The sequence below is a fragment of the Miscanthus floridulus genome, chromosome 8 (genome assembly GCF_019320115.1).
Source record: "Miscanthus floridulus cultivar M001 chromosome 8, ASM1932011v1, whole genome shotgun sequence".
NCBI classification, from domain to species: domain Eukaryota; kingdom Viridiplantae; phylum Streptophyta; class Magnoliopsida; order Poales; family Poaceae; genus Miscanthus; species Miscanthus floridulus.
Genome location: NC_089587.1, coordinates 119,452,723 through 119,472,245, shown reverse-complemented (window position 1 = coordinate 119,472,245; position 19,523 = coordinate 119,452,723). Strand labels below are relative to the sequence as shown.

At 42.0% G+C, this 19,523-nt stretch overlaps 1 protein-coding gene and 1 long non-coding RNA gene across 9 annotated transcripts; one reads left to right on the top strand and one right to left on the bottom strand.

Annotated features, from left to right (window-relative positions):
• The first annotated feature begins 9,321 nt into the window (after positions 1–9,321).
• On the top strand, positions 9,322–14,029 carry LOC136477228 (uncharacterized). Of its 7 annotated transcripts, none has more exons than XR_010763952.1 (4): positions 9,322–11,825; positions 12,395–12,450; positions 12,748–12,834; positions 13,896–14,029. It is a non-coding gene; the product is annotated as an uncharacterized lncRNA (long non-coding RNA). The 7 variants fall into 7 exon arrangements; XR_010763951.1 differs by having other exon boundaries at positions 13,806–13,943; XR_010763950.1 differs by having other exon boundaries at positions 13,793–13,927.
• Positions 13,721–15,206, bottom strand: LOC136477226 (MYB-like transcription factor ODO1). 2 transcript variants are annotated; one of them, XM_066475329.1, is made up of 3 exons: positions 14,945–15,203; positions 14,710–14,839; positions 13,721–14,589 (listed from the first exon to the last, which is right to left on the bottom strand). In XM_066475329.1, exons 1-3 carry the CDS (start codon positions 15,075–15,077, stop codon positions 13,827–13,829), a joined length of 1,026 nt encoding a protein of 341 aa, XP_066331426.1. In that variant the 5' UTR covers positions 15,078–15,203; the 3' UTR covers positions 13,721–13,826. The 2 variants fall into 2 exon arrangements, with proteins under 2 accessions (XP_066331426.1, XP_066331425.1); XM_066475328.1 differs by having other exon boundaries at positions 14,710–15,206.
• Positions 15,207–19,523: the final 4,317 nt, after the last annotated feature.

Genomic DNA, 19,523 nt, shown 5'->3' with positions numbered 1-19,523 from the left:
GTACTAGTTGTACCAAAGAAAGAGGGCATGACTATGGTAAAAATGAAAAAGATGAATTAAACCCACAACAAATAGTCATAGGATGGCGGATGTGCATTGATTACCAAAAACTTAACAAGGCAACAAAGAAAGATAACTTTCCATCACCCTTCATCGATGAGATGTTGGAACGGCTTGCAAAGCATTCTTTCTTTTATTTCCTTGATGGGTATTATGGCTATCATCAAATCCTGATTCATCCTGATGACCAAAGCATAACTACTTTTACTTGTCCCTATGGAACATATGCTTATCGTAGGATGTCTTTTGGATTATGCAACGCTCTAGCTTCGTTCCAAAGGTGCATGATGTCTATATTTTCTGATATGACAGAACAAATCATGGAAGTTTTTATGGATGATTTTTGTATTTATGGAAAAACTTTCAATGATTGCTCAGAAAATTTAGACAAAATTTTGCAAAGATGTGAGGAAAAGCACTTAGTCCTTAATTGGGAAAAATGCCATTTCATGGTTAGAGAAGGCATAGTGCTTGGACACTTGGGGTCTAAACATGGGATTGTGGTAGATCATGCAAAGATAGAAGTAATAGAACAGCTACCTCCTCCTACAAATGTCAAAGGGGTACAAAGTTTCCTTGGTCATGCGGGGTTCTATCGTCGTTTTATAAAAGATTTTTCTCATATTGCTAGACCCCTTACAAGTTTGTTAGCCAAGGATACTCCCTTTGAGTTTGATGATGAGTGTTTAAATGCCTTTCAAATCCTTAAGAAAGCACTCATCTCTGCACCAATCATTCAACCCCCTGATTGGTCGCTGCCTTTTGAAATCATGTGTAATGCTAGTGATTATGCTGTGGGGGTAGTTTTGGGTCAAACGAAAGATAGAAAGCATAATGCAATTTCTTATGCTAGTAAAACTCTATCAGGACCTGAACTTAATTATGCAACAACTGAAAAAGAGCTCCTAGCTATTGTTTTTTCTATTGATAAGTTTAGATCTTACTTAGTAAGAGCAAAGGTTATTGTTTATACTGATCATGCTGCTCTTAAATATCTCCTTACTAAGAAAGATGCTAAGCCTTGGCTTATAAGATGTATCCTTTTGCTTCAAGAATTTGATTTAGAAATTAAAGATAAAAAAGGAATAGAAAATTCTGTAGCAGATCACTTGTCAAGAATGCAGTTTGAGAATCCACAGGAGTTGCCCATCAATGATTTTCTACCGGATGACAATGCTCCTAAAGGTCACAGGCTCCAACCCCTGGTATGTAAATATTGTTAATTTTATGGTTGTAGGTTATGTACCACCAGGGGAGAATAAGCGGAAGCTCATCCATGAAAGTCGCCTCCACCTATGGGATGAGTCGTACCTCTTCCGAGTTTACTCTGATGGACTGCTCAGGAGGTGTGTTCCGGCTGAGGAAGCAACCAAGATCATTAAAAGATGCCACTCATCACTGTATGGAGGACATTATGGGGTATTCCGTACTAATGCTAAGATCTAGCAAAGTGGATTCTTCTGGCCAACCATGTATGATGACACCAAAGAATTCATATGGAGGTGCATCCCGTGTCAGAAACATGGGAATATCAATGCAAGAGATGCCGTGACACTCACCACCAACCTCCAGTTAGAACTCTTTAATGTCTGGGGAATTGACTACATGGGATCATTTCCAAAATCCTAGCAGTGTGAATACATCTTGGTAGCAGTCGACTATGTCTCAAAGTGGGTTGAAGCTATACCATGTCGAGCTGCAGATTCCAATAATGCCAAGAGGATGTTTCCTGAGACCATCTTTCCATGCTTCGGAGTTCCACGCATGGTAATAAGCGACAGAGGTCCTCACTTCATTGATAGAAACTTCCGATGCTTCTTATCTGATCATGGGGTCTGTCATAACATCGTGACACCATATCATCCTCAAACTAGCAGATAAGCAGAAACGTCAAACAAGCAAATCAAGAATGTAGTTCTTTTTTTTAAAGAACGAGGCCGCTAAGGTCAAGGGACCTGATCCAGAACATTGAATCCAACCATCCGCATTCGCAAGAAAGAGAAAGAACTCGGTTCAAAGAATCGCTTCGGTCTAAAAATGAACATTCTGTAGAAGACCGTTAATGAGATGGGGACAACATGGAAAGATAAGTTACACGAAGCATTATGGGCTTATAGAATAGCTTACAAAACACCTCTTGGAATGTCACCATACCAACTTGTCTATGGAAAGACATGTCACCTACCTGTCAAGTTGGAATTCAAAGCACATTGGGCCATAAAAAGGTGGAGCATGAACTTTGAAGCAGCTAGAAAGAAAAGAAAGATGCAACTCTCTGAGCTAGAGGAATGGTGAGAAAAGGCATATCATAATGCAAAACTCTACAAGGAGAGGACAAAGAGGTGGCTTGACAAAAGATTGAAAAAGAAGGAATTTAAACCAGGTGACAAGGTGTTGCTTTTCAACTCTAGAGTGAAGTTGTTTGGACATGGGAAACTACGAAGCAAATGGGAAGGACCTTACAGGGTAATTAGCACATCATCTCATGGAGCAGTCACACTTCAAAATGATGAATGTACGCTTTTCAAGGTAAATGGTCAGTGTTTAAAAGTTTCCCATGACACATAATTGTCATAAGAACAATTGGATATAATTAACTTCATAGAATTTAAATAAATTTTTTAATTCAGCTCTTCTTCTTTACTCTATGAAAAACCCTTAAAAACATGTTTACCTGCTAAAGTATTGCTAGGATCCTCCTAGTCTTTTGTTGGTGCTTGCCTCCACATGTTGTTTATGCAAGGTAACAAAATTCAAGTGTGGGGGAGGCAAACCTCCCAAGCAGAGCATAGCATCAACAAATGATGAAGGAACCATGGCAACAACTAGCTTACGGGAGAGGCACCCCTGTGTATCTAGCTAAGTATTTCTCTTCTTTTGTTATATTATATTTGGTTTGCTTTATAAAAAAACTAAAAACAAAATAAATAGTTATAGTTATTTATATTAATAATGTGTAAAGTGTGTCTAGTTTACTTTAAGAGCTAAATAAATAATAAGGACTCTGATGATAATCTCCTAAAATGGAAATGATGAATAGTTGCTCTGTTATAATTCCTTTGAAGTACCTAGTTTTTAGTCTTGAATTCTTCCAAGTTTTGGATAAGATTGTTTTGATATAAGGATTTACTCTGAACTTGAAACTCGTGGGTAGTATATGCTTGATCTAAGTTTAGGTAATTGATGGATATGATATGAGAAGGTCTGAGCTACTGTTTATCTTGTTCCAAGTGACACTAAAGTTCTAGAGATTTATCTTTTGAAAAACACAAAAAATGATACATGATGAGTTCCCATATGACAAAGCTTGAATTCCCACCAGATCCATACATGTTATTTAAGCTAGGAAAAACTTCCACATATATGCTGCTTGTATTGCATTGAGTTTTGTCAAGCTTTGTTGACCCTTATGAAAGGTTTGTCATGCTCTTAAAATCAAGATCACATACACACCACCCACACATGCACTACTCCTACACTAGGGGTAGGCGCAAAAACATGCCATTCCATTTAGATCCACCCAAAAATGTTCTACTCCTACACTAGGGGTGAACACAAAAACATGCTTGTTAGGTTTTCCATCCACCAAATCAATGCTTCAAGTTCTTGTAAGCTATCTCTCAAAGTTTTATTGCAAAAAAGAGACATGGGGCTATGCAAAAGTTATTCATAAAAAAAGAGTTGAAAAAATGGACAAGTGCCTGAGATATTGAAAACAATGGGTACTTAGATGCTCGCCTGAAAAGAAAAAAAAGAGATGAATAAGATAGCCTCTGTTCTCTTGCAAAAATGTTTCCAAGTCTGAAAAGAGAGATAAGTTTTCAAGGAGCAAAGTAGAATTAGGTTAGCCACCAAATATATCTACCATACATCCACACACATGCACATATTGATTTGATTGTATGACTCAACTCTCTTTGGATCCAAGGTTTGACTTTACAATATATACGATGCAAATATGCCCTAGCTTTGTCCCTACCTATGAACTCCACATAAGCCTTAGTGGTAGGAAGAGAAAAATGCATCACATCTTTATTGCCTTGGTGAGGATCCACAAATATCACATATATTGAGAGACTTGATAGTGTCATACAATGGAATCTCTGAGTTTTATTTTAAACACTTATAAAACCTTCGGAACAATGGTGAAAACAAAGAACTTGAGACATAGTGCTTGATTTGATCGTTCTATCTTTCAATTGCTCAAGACCCAAGTGAAGGCTAAGAAGCCCCATGGTTGAAGGTAATCTAGGTAAGTTTGAAAGTCATATCAGTTTACTCTAATCCATAGTAGAATTTTTGATTGAACGCATAAGTACTTTTGAGGCGTGAAAACATAGTAGCAACTCCTAATCCATTACTGAGTTTAGCTTTGCTTAGGCACTGACAAAGGTTAAGCTTGGGGAGCTTGTTGATGGTCGTTAACTCCAATAATAAACCGTCAACATAACCTACATATATACTTAATTCCATCACCAAACATAGTTATAGGGTTTGATTCTAACAAGTTCCATGAGTTTTGGTGCTCTCACTTGTCTTGTAGGATATTTAATTTTTATAGAACAAAATTATCTCAAATGGTGAATTGGAGTGCACCATTGCGAAGAGCTCGTCGAGCTGATCGAACCGATATATTATTTGCTATATTTGAAGTTCAGAATGAAAAGATATAAATTTCACAAATAAAAGAAAAACTCCACATCATGAGCTACGGGATTATTTGGGCCCAATTCAGAATTTGGTCCATAAAGGCCATGTGCATTTTAATGAGATATGGTAGAAAGTTTAGTACCAATGAGGCTAACTAAGAGGGAGAGGGTGTCAGGCGCCCCATATATAGCAGCCCCTACCCCCTCCCTGGAACCATCCCGAAACCCTAACTCATATCCTCATCCTAGGATCAAGGCATCAAGAGAAGATTAGTCCTTTATAGGATCTAGTCTTGTAAATAAAAATACTAAGTTAGAGAGTGAGGAAAAAGTTTGGTGGAAGTGTCGGCTTGTCGGTGCTACCTCTACGTCTTGTACTTTAGCGGATCTAGGCTTCTCCAAGTCTTCATCTGAGATACTTCTGGCAATTGATTTCTATTTAAAGTAAGTTTTGTGCTCTTTTGTTCACGGGTTCATAGTTCTTTTGAGTGCTCTAGTCCTTGTTAGGCCTCTGGATTAGAGTAGTAATCGTTAGCATAAGTGTGGTGCTTAGGCTATTGGCTACCTATGTTTGCTCCCTGCTTCTTTGTTGTGTGGTAGCAGCGGGAGGTGATAGCCCCGTCTATCCTTTATAGTCCACGCTGAATTGACCAGGTTCTTAAATTAGTAGGACCATAGTCGTGTCGGTAGAGTTATTTATTAGTGGTACTTTACCATCTAAGCAACGTCCCGAAGTAAACATTAGAATCATAAGCCTTGCTTTGCAAAGGGTCATAACCATAGAAATCCTCTCTAGTCATATCTTAAACCTTGATTGCTAACCCTAGACAAACTAGTGTTTAGACGACATACACATGATACTCGATAATACTCTAGGTGAAAACTACTTCAATACCTGTGCGCTTGAGGATTTTGTCTTTGTGCACCATCACAGGTGTCAACACCAACCAATGGACATCTTGATCTTGATGAAGGTGGAAAGGTTGTCAATCAAAAGGTATATCGCTCCATGATTGGATCTTTGCTTTATCTTTGTGTATCTAGGCTCGATATTATGCCCAGCATGTGCATGTGTGCAAGATTTCAAGCTAATCCGAAAGAATGTCACTTAGTAGACGTTAAGAGATTTTTTCGGTATTTAGTGCACACTCCTAATCTTGGCTTATGGTATCTTAAGGGCTCCACTTTCGAATTACTTGGCTATTCCGATTCAGACTATGCTGGTTGCAAAGTAAATCGAAAGAGTACTACCAAGACTTACCAATTCATTGGTCAGTCTTTGGTGTCTTAGAGCTCTAAGAAGCAAAATTTTGTTGCTTTGTCCACCGTTGAAGCCGATGTGGTGGCCGGTGCTTGTTGTGCCCAACTACTTTGGATGAAGCAAACTCTCAAAGACTTTGGTTGTGAGCTAACTAAGATTCTCCTTTTGTGTGACAACGAGAGTGTCATTAAGTTGGCAAACAACCCTATAAACCACTCTCACACAAAAGCACATAGACATCTGGCATCACTTTTTGAGAGACCACGAAGCCAAAGGAGATATCGTAGTTCATCATGTGAGCACTGAAAAAAAACTAGCCGATATCTTCACAAAGCCCCTAGATGAGTCAATATTTTGTGCTTTGAGGAGTGAGCTAAATATCATTGATTCTAGTAACATGGCTTGATGTCTTGCACATACCTTGTTTGATCTAGCTAGGAGAAAAGATTTGCAAAATTATTCTATGATGCTTTCAAAATCTATTTTATAGTTTTCATGTGTGACTATTGCCTTGTAATGTTTGACTGAAATCTAGTCACACCTAAAAATTCTAGTGTCGATCTTATTTTTGCCCCACATGATGTGGTGAGTTCAAGCTAGGTAGTTTTCAAGTTTCCTACTGTCGTAAGTCCCAGTGTCTGTCTGGAAGTTCGAAGCATGGGCCTGAAACTACCAACGTAGATCTGAGTCAGCCCCTTTGACTGCATTTTGACCACACTGCTTTGACCCTAGGGTTAATATCCTTTCACTGTGGCCCAACCTAGTCATTTCTTTTTCACCCTCTCCCACCCTGCCCGACCCCATCGCCACCGCTCCATGCTTCCCCGCTCATGCCCAGCAGTCGCCGCCCTCCCTTGCACCCTTGTCGGGACCTCCAGCCGTCGGCACCTCCGCCCGGTGCTCCGACCCGCCTTCAGCCAGCTGGGAGCTCCAGCATTGCCCTCCTTCCGCCCCTACCTGCTGCCTCATCGCCCAAGTTCCTTGTCGACAACTTCTTCATGGATTGAAGGTCACATGGTGTTGTGGAGGCCAGTGGATCCGTTCATGGAGGCTACTCTTGCCATGGATTGTGTCGTCTTCTCCCTCCCTCTCCTTCTCTCAAGGTACAACCTTGTTTTGAAACCCTAACTTCCAATGTACCTTGGTTCTTGCCTTTTTTCATCTTCCCTCTCTCCTTCTCTACCTTCCTTGTGTGGATGTATGTCTAGATCTAGAGCCCCATGAATGGGTTAACCACTTGGTGCGTCAGAATTCCCGGCGTCCACCGAGAGTCCCAACAGCCGAAAGTCCCTGCTCCTGTCAGAACTCCTGACTCCTTGGTTGTCAATCCATCCATGTTTCTCCACCTCTAGATGTTCATTCCCTTTTCCTTTCCTTGATTCATAGTTCTTCTTTGTTTTTTCATCACAGCCATGGCCATCGGTAGTGACGAAAGCCCTCCCTGCCACCATGAGAAGCGCTCCAAGAAGAACCAAGACCCCACCGACACCTCCAAGCCATCAGGATGTACCAAGGCAATGTGGTCTCATGATGCTGGTGGTGCTCATGGCCATGGCAGGGCTGCTCGTGCTCGTGGCGATCAAGTTCCGGCGGACCTCCTCTGTCGGTGGGTGCTCAACAATGGGAGTGGGTCCCTAGCATTGGCAACATACGCACAATGGATCCAGCAGAAGAAGCTCTTGAGTGAGAAGGACGCACCATTGCATCAGGTGTGTGTACTCGTACACCACCCCAGGGTCCTACTCATTTTGGTGAAGACCATTTGGTTCCTTTCCAAGACGACCCTCCCGCCATTCTGAAGCCTCAGCGCACCAACTCTCATGGCGATGGCTACACACCTCATTTGCATGTGTATTACAGTCACAAGGTGGAACATCTTAGGGTGCAACGTGCCAGACATCTTTATGAGGAAGAGCCCAAGGACTTGAGGATATAGTATCATTTCTGGCATCCATTCCACTTTGATTTCTATGACTTCTTGGTCTATCGTCGGTATTCCACCTCCAAGAAGAATGAGCCTCCAGTCCTTGAGATGAAGTACAATGACACATTGACACTTGGTGGCTTTCCTTAGCCGGAGTTTCAGTAGTTGGTTTGTGATTTGCGCCAGATGGGGCTTGATAAGTTGATGAATTTCTGCAAACCATGGAACAATGAGATCATCTATTAGTTTTATGCTTCCTACCACCTTGACATTCACAACCATTCTATCCATTGGACCACCAAGGGCAAGCACTACAAGGTTGATGCAGCCACCTTCTCTTATCTTAAAAAAGCAATATAGATGAACAAAAATTACCTGGCACGTTAATTTACAAGGCCTGATCTTTAACTCAAAAGATGCATACACAAAGCATCCAAACAAGATCTCTACGAGATCCAAAATCCTAGATTGTCCCTCTCGAATACAAATTTTCTCTCTAATTTTTTTCTCTTATTGAATTGCAACCACGGAGCTCTACTTTTTGTTCTTAAATGGCATCACCTTCACCTCTATTTATTCTATTTATAGGCCAAGACAACTTCACAGAATTTTTGTACAATACCAGCTGTATTACATCAACCTCATCACGACATCCTTTGTACATCACAATCCTAGTACAAAATCTTTTGTACATCAACATCTATAGTACAAAATCTTCTTACATCAACATCTGTAGTACGAAATTTTGTGTACATTATATCTCCAATACGATCCTTCGAACATTGTCATTCGTGGCATGAAATTTTTCATGCATCTGCATCCGTATAGTATGGAACTTTTTGTACATAACATTTGCAGTCATCTTCCATTTTAGCACGCGACACCGAGTCACAAATTAACTCGCGCATTAGCAGGTCCTCGTATTCACCATTCTCTAGCCTGAACATCTCTTTTGACATTTTTGACCAACAGGACCTCAGTTCCTCCCTAAACACATAGTCCCAAAAATTTGTTCTCTCTTGGAACTAATTTTAGTCTATCATAGACCACGTTCCACCTCGAGCAAAGACTGACATGAACAACTAACCATGTACATATGGGCACAAGTCCATGACTTTGACTCGGCATTAGTCCATGCAACACCACTCCTGCGAGTGTGTTGCATCTACTATCATTAAGCCAGTTTGTATTGGCCACCAGGAACCGCGTCCACGTCACTCGAATTGTTCCCAGCCGTTCGATCCGCCATCGTGTGGCTGAGATTGGTTGGATCCGCTTCGATTCGAAGCTGCTTCTTGTGTTTCCCCTCTCTTCCAACGCCTTCTCCTCTGATTTTACTTGGCTTCTCTGGCTTCACATAAGAATCCGGATAAACAAATATATACTCAGCTTCCAGCTGCTTCTTCCCCACATCTGTCCTTCCCGACGCTTCTCCTCTCCTTCCCGACTCTTTTGCTCCCCGCACCGTGCCCAACACCGCACCCGTCTCTGCCCTCGTGAGGCCGTCGGCCCTTCCTCGCTGGCGCACCCATCTCAACCCTCACGAGGCCGAGCTCCGGAGCGCCGTCCTCGCTGCACCCCGGTGAGGTCGCTGTCGCCGAGCACCGCGCCGGCCTCTCCGGTGCGTCGACGACCCGACCTAGGGTTTTGGCCCTTCCTCGCCGGCCGCGCCGACTGGTCAGCTCGTCGGGCGAGGTCCTCCCGCTCGATCTCATGGCTCCTCCCCAAATCCTTCCTCCCTCCATCTTCCCCTTTGCACAGGTCATTGGTCGCCGCTACAGCCTGCGTTCCCTCCCGGCAATGGCAAACTCGCACAGCCCCCAGGCGCGCACTAATCAGTAGATTCCTCCATTCATGATTTATTTGTTGTCTAATCTTTACTGATTTTTTTTGCCATGCCACCTCCAGGGAGAGGATCCATGTTGTATTCCATCCATTCTTGTTTTGATATTTGCCATGAGTATGGAAGAGCTGCTGAAATTTGTTGCTGCCATTTTTCACTTTTTGTCAAATTACTTTTAGTATGGAGTATTCCATTCAAGTTTTTTAGAATTTTGCTGTAAAATTCGCACTTCCATATTTAGATTTTGAACAATATTGTGTGGTGGTTCTGCTACGTGTTCTGTGTATAATAAAGTAGTATGACATAATTTAGCTAAAGTTCTATAACATTTTTTCCTCTTTACCACCTATTTACAATGGTTGATACATTCAATATTTGTTTTCTTCCTCACAGGGATATTATGGTGATAAATGCACAGTTATGCGCTGATGGTGGGTGCTAGGTTTAATGCTCTGACGATAGTGTGGTTATGGACCAGCAAAACAGGTTACGCACCAGCAAAACACTCTACCAGCTGCATCTTAGTTCTACGTGCCTCTTAATTCATGTACACCCTTATATATAGTGTTTTCATCTTCATACTGGTACCTAGAGGTCCAAAATATCTGAGGCTAGATAAATTTCTATTTAGGTGCCATATATTCTACTCTCTTTGTTTTATGTTCGTAGTTGCATGTCCAAAATATCTGACCTCTTTGTTTTATGTTCGTAGTTGCATGTCCAAAATATCCTCTAATTGTTATAGCACCCAGCGCAAGATGTTTTGGTTCAATATGTTGTTTCCCATCTTCTACTAATGTTTCCAAGAATTTTGAGGCCACACACAGTTTAGATGAATTCATCTATTGCATACGTAGAGATTTCCTTTGAAACTTGACTATGCTGCTCAAAGAAGTGTATTTTTCTACCCTTGTTTTTTGGGTGTAGATTTACTCTAAATCAGGTTTGTGTGGTTGGTTCCATGACATATCAACGCTCATAATATTAACCTGGTACAACTCACACCGCTCTTTATGGTTCTATTGTTCTACAAGACTACCTCTACCATTTGTACATTATCATCACTCTGACAATGTTTACTTCGTGTTGCATAAGTTAAAATGGTTTCATGGGTTTGTTCTTGTTGAATAAGTTAAATTGATTTTCGTGAACACAGTCCTTTTGCATGGGCTAAACCTAAAATTAATATTAGTACTATTACCACACCGCGCGTTGTTGCCCCTTGTCGTAGTTTTGGGAAGAATCAGCCGGTGCTCACAATGTGCTAACTGTGCAAACGAGATGTGCTCCTTCAGTTTACTGCAAGTAATGGTACGATCCCTGGTTGGAAATTTTTTATAATGTTTAGTTTTTTTTTTTGCTTTTTCTTTGTTCACCAAATAAATTAATTATGTAATAAAATCATCTACTTACATGATGCTGTTGTGAACGAAAAACTAGATCATCAAGCAGTTGACTCCCATCTCGAGAATCAGCTCAAAAATATATGTGCTTCACTGGTTTCGGTACCTACAGTCTGTGTAGTAGACGAAGCAGGGAAAAATATATTCACATTGCTTCTTTTCTGATATTTTCTTGGGTATCACATTTCTGTTTGGTTCAATTTATTTGGTTCTGTTAATTCCTTAGCTTCAGACATCGATGCTTTTCTCAAGTTCTCTCACACCATGCAATTTCTTTACATCGTGGGTTCAAAATTAGATGTGACTAGCAAGACAAAAAAAACACTTAATTGCCACCTCATAGATATGTTATTGCTTGAATAATAGGTTACAGCATTAGTTTTTACATGACTCGCTTGTTTGCCGAAGTAGGTCACAAAAAAACCTATGTGGATTACAATCAGCTTGAATTTGTTTCCTACTTAGACTGCTAGCATGGTAGCTTGCAATCCTAGACTACAATTTTATTTTCAGTGCTCACTATTTCTGAAATTGCCTTGCTGGTTTGTCAATGTAGGTGCTTTGTGTTTGAGAACAAATAATATGTACACGTGGATGGCGAGCAACGCAACAAAAAAAAATGGTGATGAGGATTACAAACAGCTTGAATTAAGAGTTACCCTTCCTTTCATTCTAGAGAGATTAGGTAAGTGCTAATGTCACCTATTTGCTTTTGTTTGTATTTTGTGAGCTAGGAGCTAAAACAAAAAAATTTCTGCCAAGGGTGATTCCTCTGAATTTGAAATATCAGCTGATTACTATGCCATCTTGAGCTTGGCATATGATTGCTAAATCTTTATAAACAATGGTCCAGTGGTCTAGCTCAAATTCATCCAACAGAGAATACAGAGAATATTGCACACTCTTTTATTTGTCCAAGTCTGAGACTTTATCTGTAATGCTCAATCTAGATTTCTACTCAGTTTATAGGTTTGTTAATCATGCCACTTTGTTTCATGCTTCTATCGTAAAATAAAATAAAATAAAATAAAATGGTTCATGTCCTTATTCATGTTACTGTTGCTGAGCCCAGTGACTGTGATGTATAAATATAGCATCAATTTCATTGATTCGAACACAATAAACATACCTCTTGCCGCAGCTATGTTTATGTTGTCCTTGCTTCCTCCTACCTTCCTATTCTAAAAATCTTTGCCAGAGTTATTTTCTTAGTTCCTAAACTGATGCTCCAATTTGTGTGCACATTTTCTACAGGTTTTAGTATGCCACGAGGGTTTTAACTCAGCTTCATAACATTGAAATGATTTCAGGTATGTTACGGTTGTCATGTTGTTAGTAGTGTGGAAGTTCTTAATCACCAGTGTTAGCTTACAGTGCTTTGTGTGGCCTTGAGGTTTTAAGACGTTGTTCTAAAATTTGTATTGTAAATTCGTTATTACCACACATCGAAAGTGCCATGATTTCAAAAGTATGCATAGTAGATGTGTCCTGCACCATATAAAAAAAGCTCTAAGCTTTCGGTTTTTATGCATGACATATCTACATTAAACTCCTAATATTGTTTCCATGCAAAGATTAAACATGTTTTTTACCTACGCCTTAATCAGGTGATTTGCCGGCGCACGCGAGGGCGCGCGTAATGGACTAGTTAATCTCAAAGCTAGCACAATCCCAGCACCCGCATTTGAACAAATGTAATTATGCTTATCACTTTGCAATGTCAGTTTTATTACAAACCAATTCTTTATCATACATGATATTACACTTTGCCCCATACTCATCTTCAATCAAACACATCCTTGGGGCCAAGATAACAATGTCATCTGCAAGTGACTAACTCAGTGCGACTATGTACGCTACAAAACACACGTTAATCACAAGCACTTGTTTCATCGATCACTAAAATCCCAAGACCGAAAATGGGGACCTAAATCCGTTTATAGGGATAAATAAATAAACAAGACTTCAACGCAGCCACACAGGTGGACAGGTTCCACCGCATAAATAACTTAATTTACCCTTGAATGATATGCGCATTCTTGATTCCTATATGTGCCAAAAGATCGAGGTACAATTCTTGCATGACCTCCTTTCTTATTACCTCCAAGCCAACAATAGATTTTCTGTTTGTGTTCTACTCGTACAAAGGCCGGAACTTTATCTGAACATGTTTCTTCAATGCTGAAATGAAGCTGTACTACTAGATTTTGTCTGTACAGTGTACACACTAGGCACTGCACCGGTGGGACCAGAAAGCAGTTGCAGTTAACAGAATGAACAACCGTCCTGTACTGTCTAATTTGCTAGTTCAGTGCAGTGAGAAGGTGGAAATCTCATTTATTAGAGGGGTTATTAAGGGTATGTTTGGTTAGGCTTTTGGCTTTGGCTTTTAACCCCAAAAGTCAAAAGCCCAACCAAATGGGCTGTTTTTTAGGTTGTTTTTTTCAGAAGCAGCTGCTTTTTCGTAGTACATTTTTAAAAGCTAGTTGGACCCTGTTTTTGGCTTTCGGCTTTCGGCTTTCGGCTTTTCGAAATTGGTGGAATAAAAAACTCTTTCATAGTTGTTTCAAGAGAGATAAAGATAGAAAGTATATTTTATACTTGTTTAACCAAACAGCTTTCAGCTTTTGTACAGCTCACGGTCCACAACAGCTTTTTTCCACAGGCACAAACGCACCCTAAGTCATTAATAGCCATTGAATAGCTGAATCTTGTTCCCTGGCTCCGGGTCAAACGCAACGCCGCTCCTCTGCAGCTGGTACGCATATTCCTCGTACACCGGCAGCGATGGCGACAGCGGCGGCTGCGCCAAGGAGTCGTCCCACGACGCGACCATGTCGGCTAGCCCCATCTGGAACATGTTCTCCGGGACCGGGAACTCCATGTACATGAGCGGGAACAGCTCCTCCTCGTCGCGGCTCCAGGAATACGACGACGCCGAGGCTGCAGAGTAGGACGTCGTGGGCGTCGAGACGGCGGCAGCAGCGGGCAGTGAGAAAGTCGTCGTCGACGTCGGCAATGGCGGTGTCTGCAGGTCGCCGCTTAGTGGCACCATGATCTCGTCCGGGTGCATCATGGGTACCTCGTCGGTGCAGAAGCCTGGAGAGTTGCTAAGGAGCGTCTCGTCATCGTCGCCTGCTAGTTCCTCCTGGCTAGCTGTCGTCGCCGCCGGTTGTGGCGTCACCGGTGCTGCGGCTGTCTTCTCCTGCTCTGGAGGCTTCAGTAACGGAGATGGCGGCGATGGCTGCGCTTCCGGCGAGCCAGCGGTGGTAGCGGTGGGCGGTGGGCTCTGCAGCTGCTGCGGATCAGGGGACAACGACGGGCAGAGGGGCTTGTGGGTGAGCGGGTCGATCCCCATCTTCTTGAGCTTCTTCTTGATGTGGGTGTTCCAGTGGTTCTTGATCTCGTTGTCCGTTCGCCCTGGCAAGTGCGACGCAATCTTGGACCACCTAACAAATTTTTTTTTAAGTTTATTATTTACAAGAAGAAACTGAGTTTATTTTCATTTTCATTTTTAGCTTTAGGAGAAAAAGGAAAGAAGTACTCATATCTCGGTATATGGCACACACCTGTTGCCGAGCTGAGCATGCAGGTCGATGACGAGTTTCTCCTCGGCGTCGGAGAGCAGGCCCCTCTTGAGGTCCGGCCGCAGGTAGTTAGTCCACCGCAGCCGGCAGCTCTTCCCGCACCGCAGCAGCCCTGCACGCAGTATTTGGAAGCGCAACAAGTTCCTCTCATCATCACAAAAACTGAAGTGCGAAGCATGCAGGGACAGGGAGCGATGGAGCATGCAGTTGCACGCACCGGCGAGCTTGGGTACGGCGCGCCAGCAGCACTGGCCGTTGCCGAGGATGAAGCTGACGAGCTTCTGGTCCTCCTCCGCCGTCCACGGGCCCTTCTTCAGCCCCACCTTGTCGCAGCACGGCTGCCGACCCATGGTAGATTGCTAGAGGCGATGGACCAGGAGGGTAGCTGTAACGATGGACGACGGGACCGGTAATGGCGGCACGAGCCCTGTCGGATGATCGCGAGCTAGCTCTGCGATGTGTGTAGGTAGACGACTAAGGATGCAGGTGCAGTGCCCACCTGCCTTTATAAGGGAGGATATATAAGAGATGGAGCTCACTGTACCGCATGCGTGATCGATCACAAAGCAAGGGACGTCGTCGTGCTGCTGCCTGCTAGCTGCTTGCGTGCGTGTGACGTCGAATCCATGAGCCAGCCTTTCCTCGCCCGCTACATAGGAGTGTACGTGTCACGGCCGTCGTACGTGAAGCTGAGCGGCGGGCCCGGGCGGCTGTCGGCACCGTTGGTTGGGCCTACCACGTGGCGCCCTGAGGCGGGCCCGGCCGCCTGATCGATAAGCTTCTGCTCATGGGTCCCTTTTGCTTGCGTTGCAATCGCAAGTGCTGCACTGCAAAGCCTCCCTCGATCTGTGCTGCTGCTGGCTTCTTACTTTTCCTTTTCCTTTCGTGATTGACCTCAGAATTATCTTGGGCTCAATCTTCCACGGGTCTTGTTCTTCTCCTTGTCTGATTGTGTTTTATTTACGCGGCTGTGGTTAACTTAGCCTCTGGCCCTCTACAGAATTGTCCAACGGACCATCGTCACTAGCTAAGACGGTCGCCAACAAGAAACTTACATGGACATCCAAATCTAAAATAGATAATAAGAGACTTAAAATTAGCCTCTAATAAAGTACCTATACGGAAGACCTATTTTGAGTTGCTTGAGAGGCAAAACCCAAATATGGACATCCTCTCTCTTGAAAACCTATTTACATAAAGGATTCTCTTTTGGATCTTGTTGTTGGAGAAGATACCAAATAGATATTGAACATTTTGCCTGTAGCGTTACCAAAAAACGAATAGATCTTATATTTTAGGTGTTGTTGTTGAAAATAGCTTAATTAGCTATCCTATCCTCTAGACGTTCAGTTCAGAAATGATGCCGCGTAGTACGTGATATTTTCTTGCGTTCCCAGTGATTCGCCGTCTTGAAATGCTATGGGCCGTTCGCTTTGATGAAAAAACAAGTCAAAATACTGTTTCAGCTAATTTGTTATATGAAAAAAAGCTAAAAAGATGGATTATAAGCGAAACCGAAACACTGTTACGATGAAACTGCGATGAAATGTCAGTCAAGGATTCTGGAGCCTTGCAGCCGCTGTCTGATGCTAGCCTTGCAGCCGCTGTCAGCTGCTGGCCGGACTTAGGCGGGCATGGCTCCAGAAAGTGCCTGGTGGGGTTTGTTTGTTTTAGTTGACCGTGGATCTAGCTGATTCACCAACCAACAGTTACAATCAGGCATGCATATTTCCCCTTTCTTTCAGATCGGGCACGCAGTAGGAACACGCGCTGAAACTGTACTTCGTTTCTTTTACTTGACCCGTCGTCGATTTAACCGATTCACCAATCGGCAGTTACGCCAGGGAACCGGCCTATTGCATGCATGTTGACCAATTTGTTCTAATGTGTTCTTCGAAATGTTGAGGTGAGCAAAGGTAGATTAGTAAGAAATGGCAGCAAGCTGACGACAGGGATCAGTAAGAATTGAGTGGTAAAGAAAACAAAACCAGCAGTTTGTTTGGTTTAGTTGAACGTGGATTTAGCTGATTCACCGACCAACAGTCACAATCCACGACTAGAATATTAAATTTCTCTAGGGTTTTTTTTAGTGTTTTTGCATTCAAATTTTAGTATAAATTTTTTCTACAAAATACTTGCTAGTGAGATTTTCAAATGCTATGAGTAGTGGTAGTATTGATACTTAAAAACGGACTATACAACGGAGGAGAGGAGATCTTGCATTGCATCCGACGAGGTCATTGACATGTGCAGGGCTCGCGCTCGCCATCGCAGAAAGGCTCTCTTTTTGCCTCGGCCGGCTCCCTGCGGATGCATCCAGTCGCGCCGGACGCGTGTGATCGGGGAGGGCCGGACGCGTGTGATCGGGGAGGGCGTTAGTGCCCATGTAAATGTCATGGATTCGTGGCCTCTTGTTCTTCATTCAGTGCCTGTCGACGGCCACCTACCGACTATAGTAGGAAAAGGAAAGCGTTTCGTTTCTAGCTGACGGACGGTGATGCGTTTGTTTGTGTTGGTGGCGTGTCAGCGAGCGAGCCAAGAGGTGCGCTTCACTCCAGCTCATGGTCATGGCAACGATCAGGGGGCTGGATTGGACGAATCCGATGCTGCCACCAGTTCGGTCGGCGGCCAGTTTTTGGTTCTTCAATTTTTCTCGGAGTGGTTTCAGTCAGTAATTGGCATCGAAATTTTACACCCAGGTGATCAGGGAGGGAAAAACCTGTTTCTCAGTTTCACACCCACCCAGGGCTAGGATCCACTCAGACGAGGTCTGAACATTGAGGACTCTAAGGCCCTGTTTGCTTACGGCCTTATAAAATTCCTGTCACATCGAATATCTGGATATATGTATAGAGTATTAAATATAGACTAATTATAAAACTAATTGTACAACATACGACTAATTTGCGAGACAAATCTTTTAAGCCTAATTAGTCCATGATTTGACAACGTGATGCTACAGTAAACATATGCTAATAACAGATTAATTAGGATTAAAAAATCGTCTCACAAATTAGCCTCCATCTATGTAATTGGTTTTGTAATTAATCTATATTTAATACTCCTTATTAGTATCTAAATATTTAATGTAACATGAATTTTAGAAGCGCCTAAAGAACCATACACCCCCTAAAGCTTATGCTCTCTCCATCAGTAAAAGTTATATTCCGGAATTGGTTTCACCACGTTAATCAGAGGTTTCCCTCGTGAAATTGACGGGTGGAAGTGGAACCTTAGCGAACAATGGGAAATCGAGAGCTGACAAGATAACTTTTGCATTGTTTCTTCCTTTTTCTCACTTCAGATGCTGCTTTGCTCACATGGAGGAAGACAGTGTATACATGGCAGTACAAACGTAACTGATTGTTGCATCCACCTTAAGATGCGAGAGAAACTCAGAGTTTTAATGAGGTTTGAATAGAGGTTCAAGGGAGGTTTAACCGACATCATCAAGATATTGATAATGCTACTAGAGAAGATTTTGAGTTCGGATCAAGAGACCTCAGCTAAGTGTTTGAAGGAGTCCAAGAAGAGGTTGAAGTAAAACATATATGTTAGCTTTATCAGATTAGGACAAGAGCTTTATATCTACAATGATGCACCTTGTCAAGGTGTGGTATATGCTCTTATATAACGAGAAAAGTAGTGGCTTGTTCATTAAGTCAACTAAGGAAGCATGAGCCAAACTACCTAACATGTTATCTGGAGTTATCCATTGTGAAGCATGGAGGTACTATCTACTTGGGCATAAAAGTGACGTCTAGGAGGATCACAAGAATCTATAGGACATCTTCACTAAGTTGGTCTTGAGCTTGTGTTATCCTTATTGGAATGAAATTGATTATGACTTAGAAAAGTGCTATCACTTCGAGGAGCAAAGTCATGGCCGATAACCTTAGCAACGGAGAATTGTGCTAAGAAGGTTCATGTGACACCAAGGACTACGAATTGTATCCAAGTTCGAGCAACTTAACTGGAATCCTTAATATTTTGAAGATTGGTGGTAAATTCTCTTTCTGGCCAAGAGATTCGCCAGGCTCCGTTAGAAAGTGAACATACGACGAAAGAGGTCTAATAAGTAAGGACTAAAAAGAAAAAAAAATGGCCTAGTGATTGAAGATACCTAGGCATGGTTTGGAGAATCTATCAAAATTTTGAATTAGTAGAGCAAGTTACTTTGGGTAAGGTCAACAGGTACGCAGAGTAAGGCAGAATCCTTATCAAGAAGATGGAACTACTCGATGAAGTAAAGAAGAATCCAAAGGCGAAGAATCTATATCTCTTTGATCATCATCGTCCGAATCTCGAGGACGAGATTCATTTTAAGGGGGTAGAATTATAACATCCTAAATTTTGCTTCTTTGGAAATAGAGCTAAATTGATTTAATTTTGTATTTTTGTGCTCATAAAACATAGAAAAATAAAAAAATTCATTAATTTAAAATTCATTATAAGGAGTAGCAACATGGATGTGCATACATGCCGGTGCATTTGATTTATTGCAATGAGTGGTTGAATCCAAAATTCAAAATGAATTCAAAATGCTTTTAAAAATGAATTTGAAAATGGCTTTGAAATAAAAGAAAAGAAAATTAGAAAATAAAAAAATAAAAGTTGTAAAATTATTTTTGGAAAACTTACCAAAATTTGCTCATTTTTATTTGAATTGAAAAGTATATTTGAAACCCTATTCAAAATTGATTTGGTTCATATTTGAACGTGGATTTGAAATAGGAAAGGAAAATAGAAAGGGAATTCTTTATTTTTCCCTATCCCTATCCGGCATTTGGCCTGCT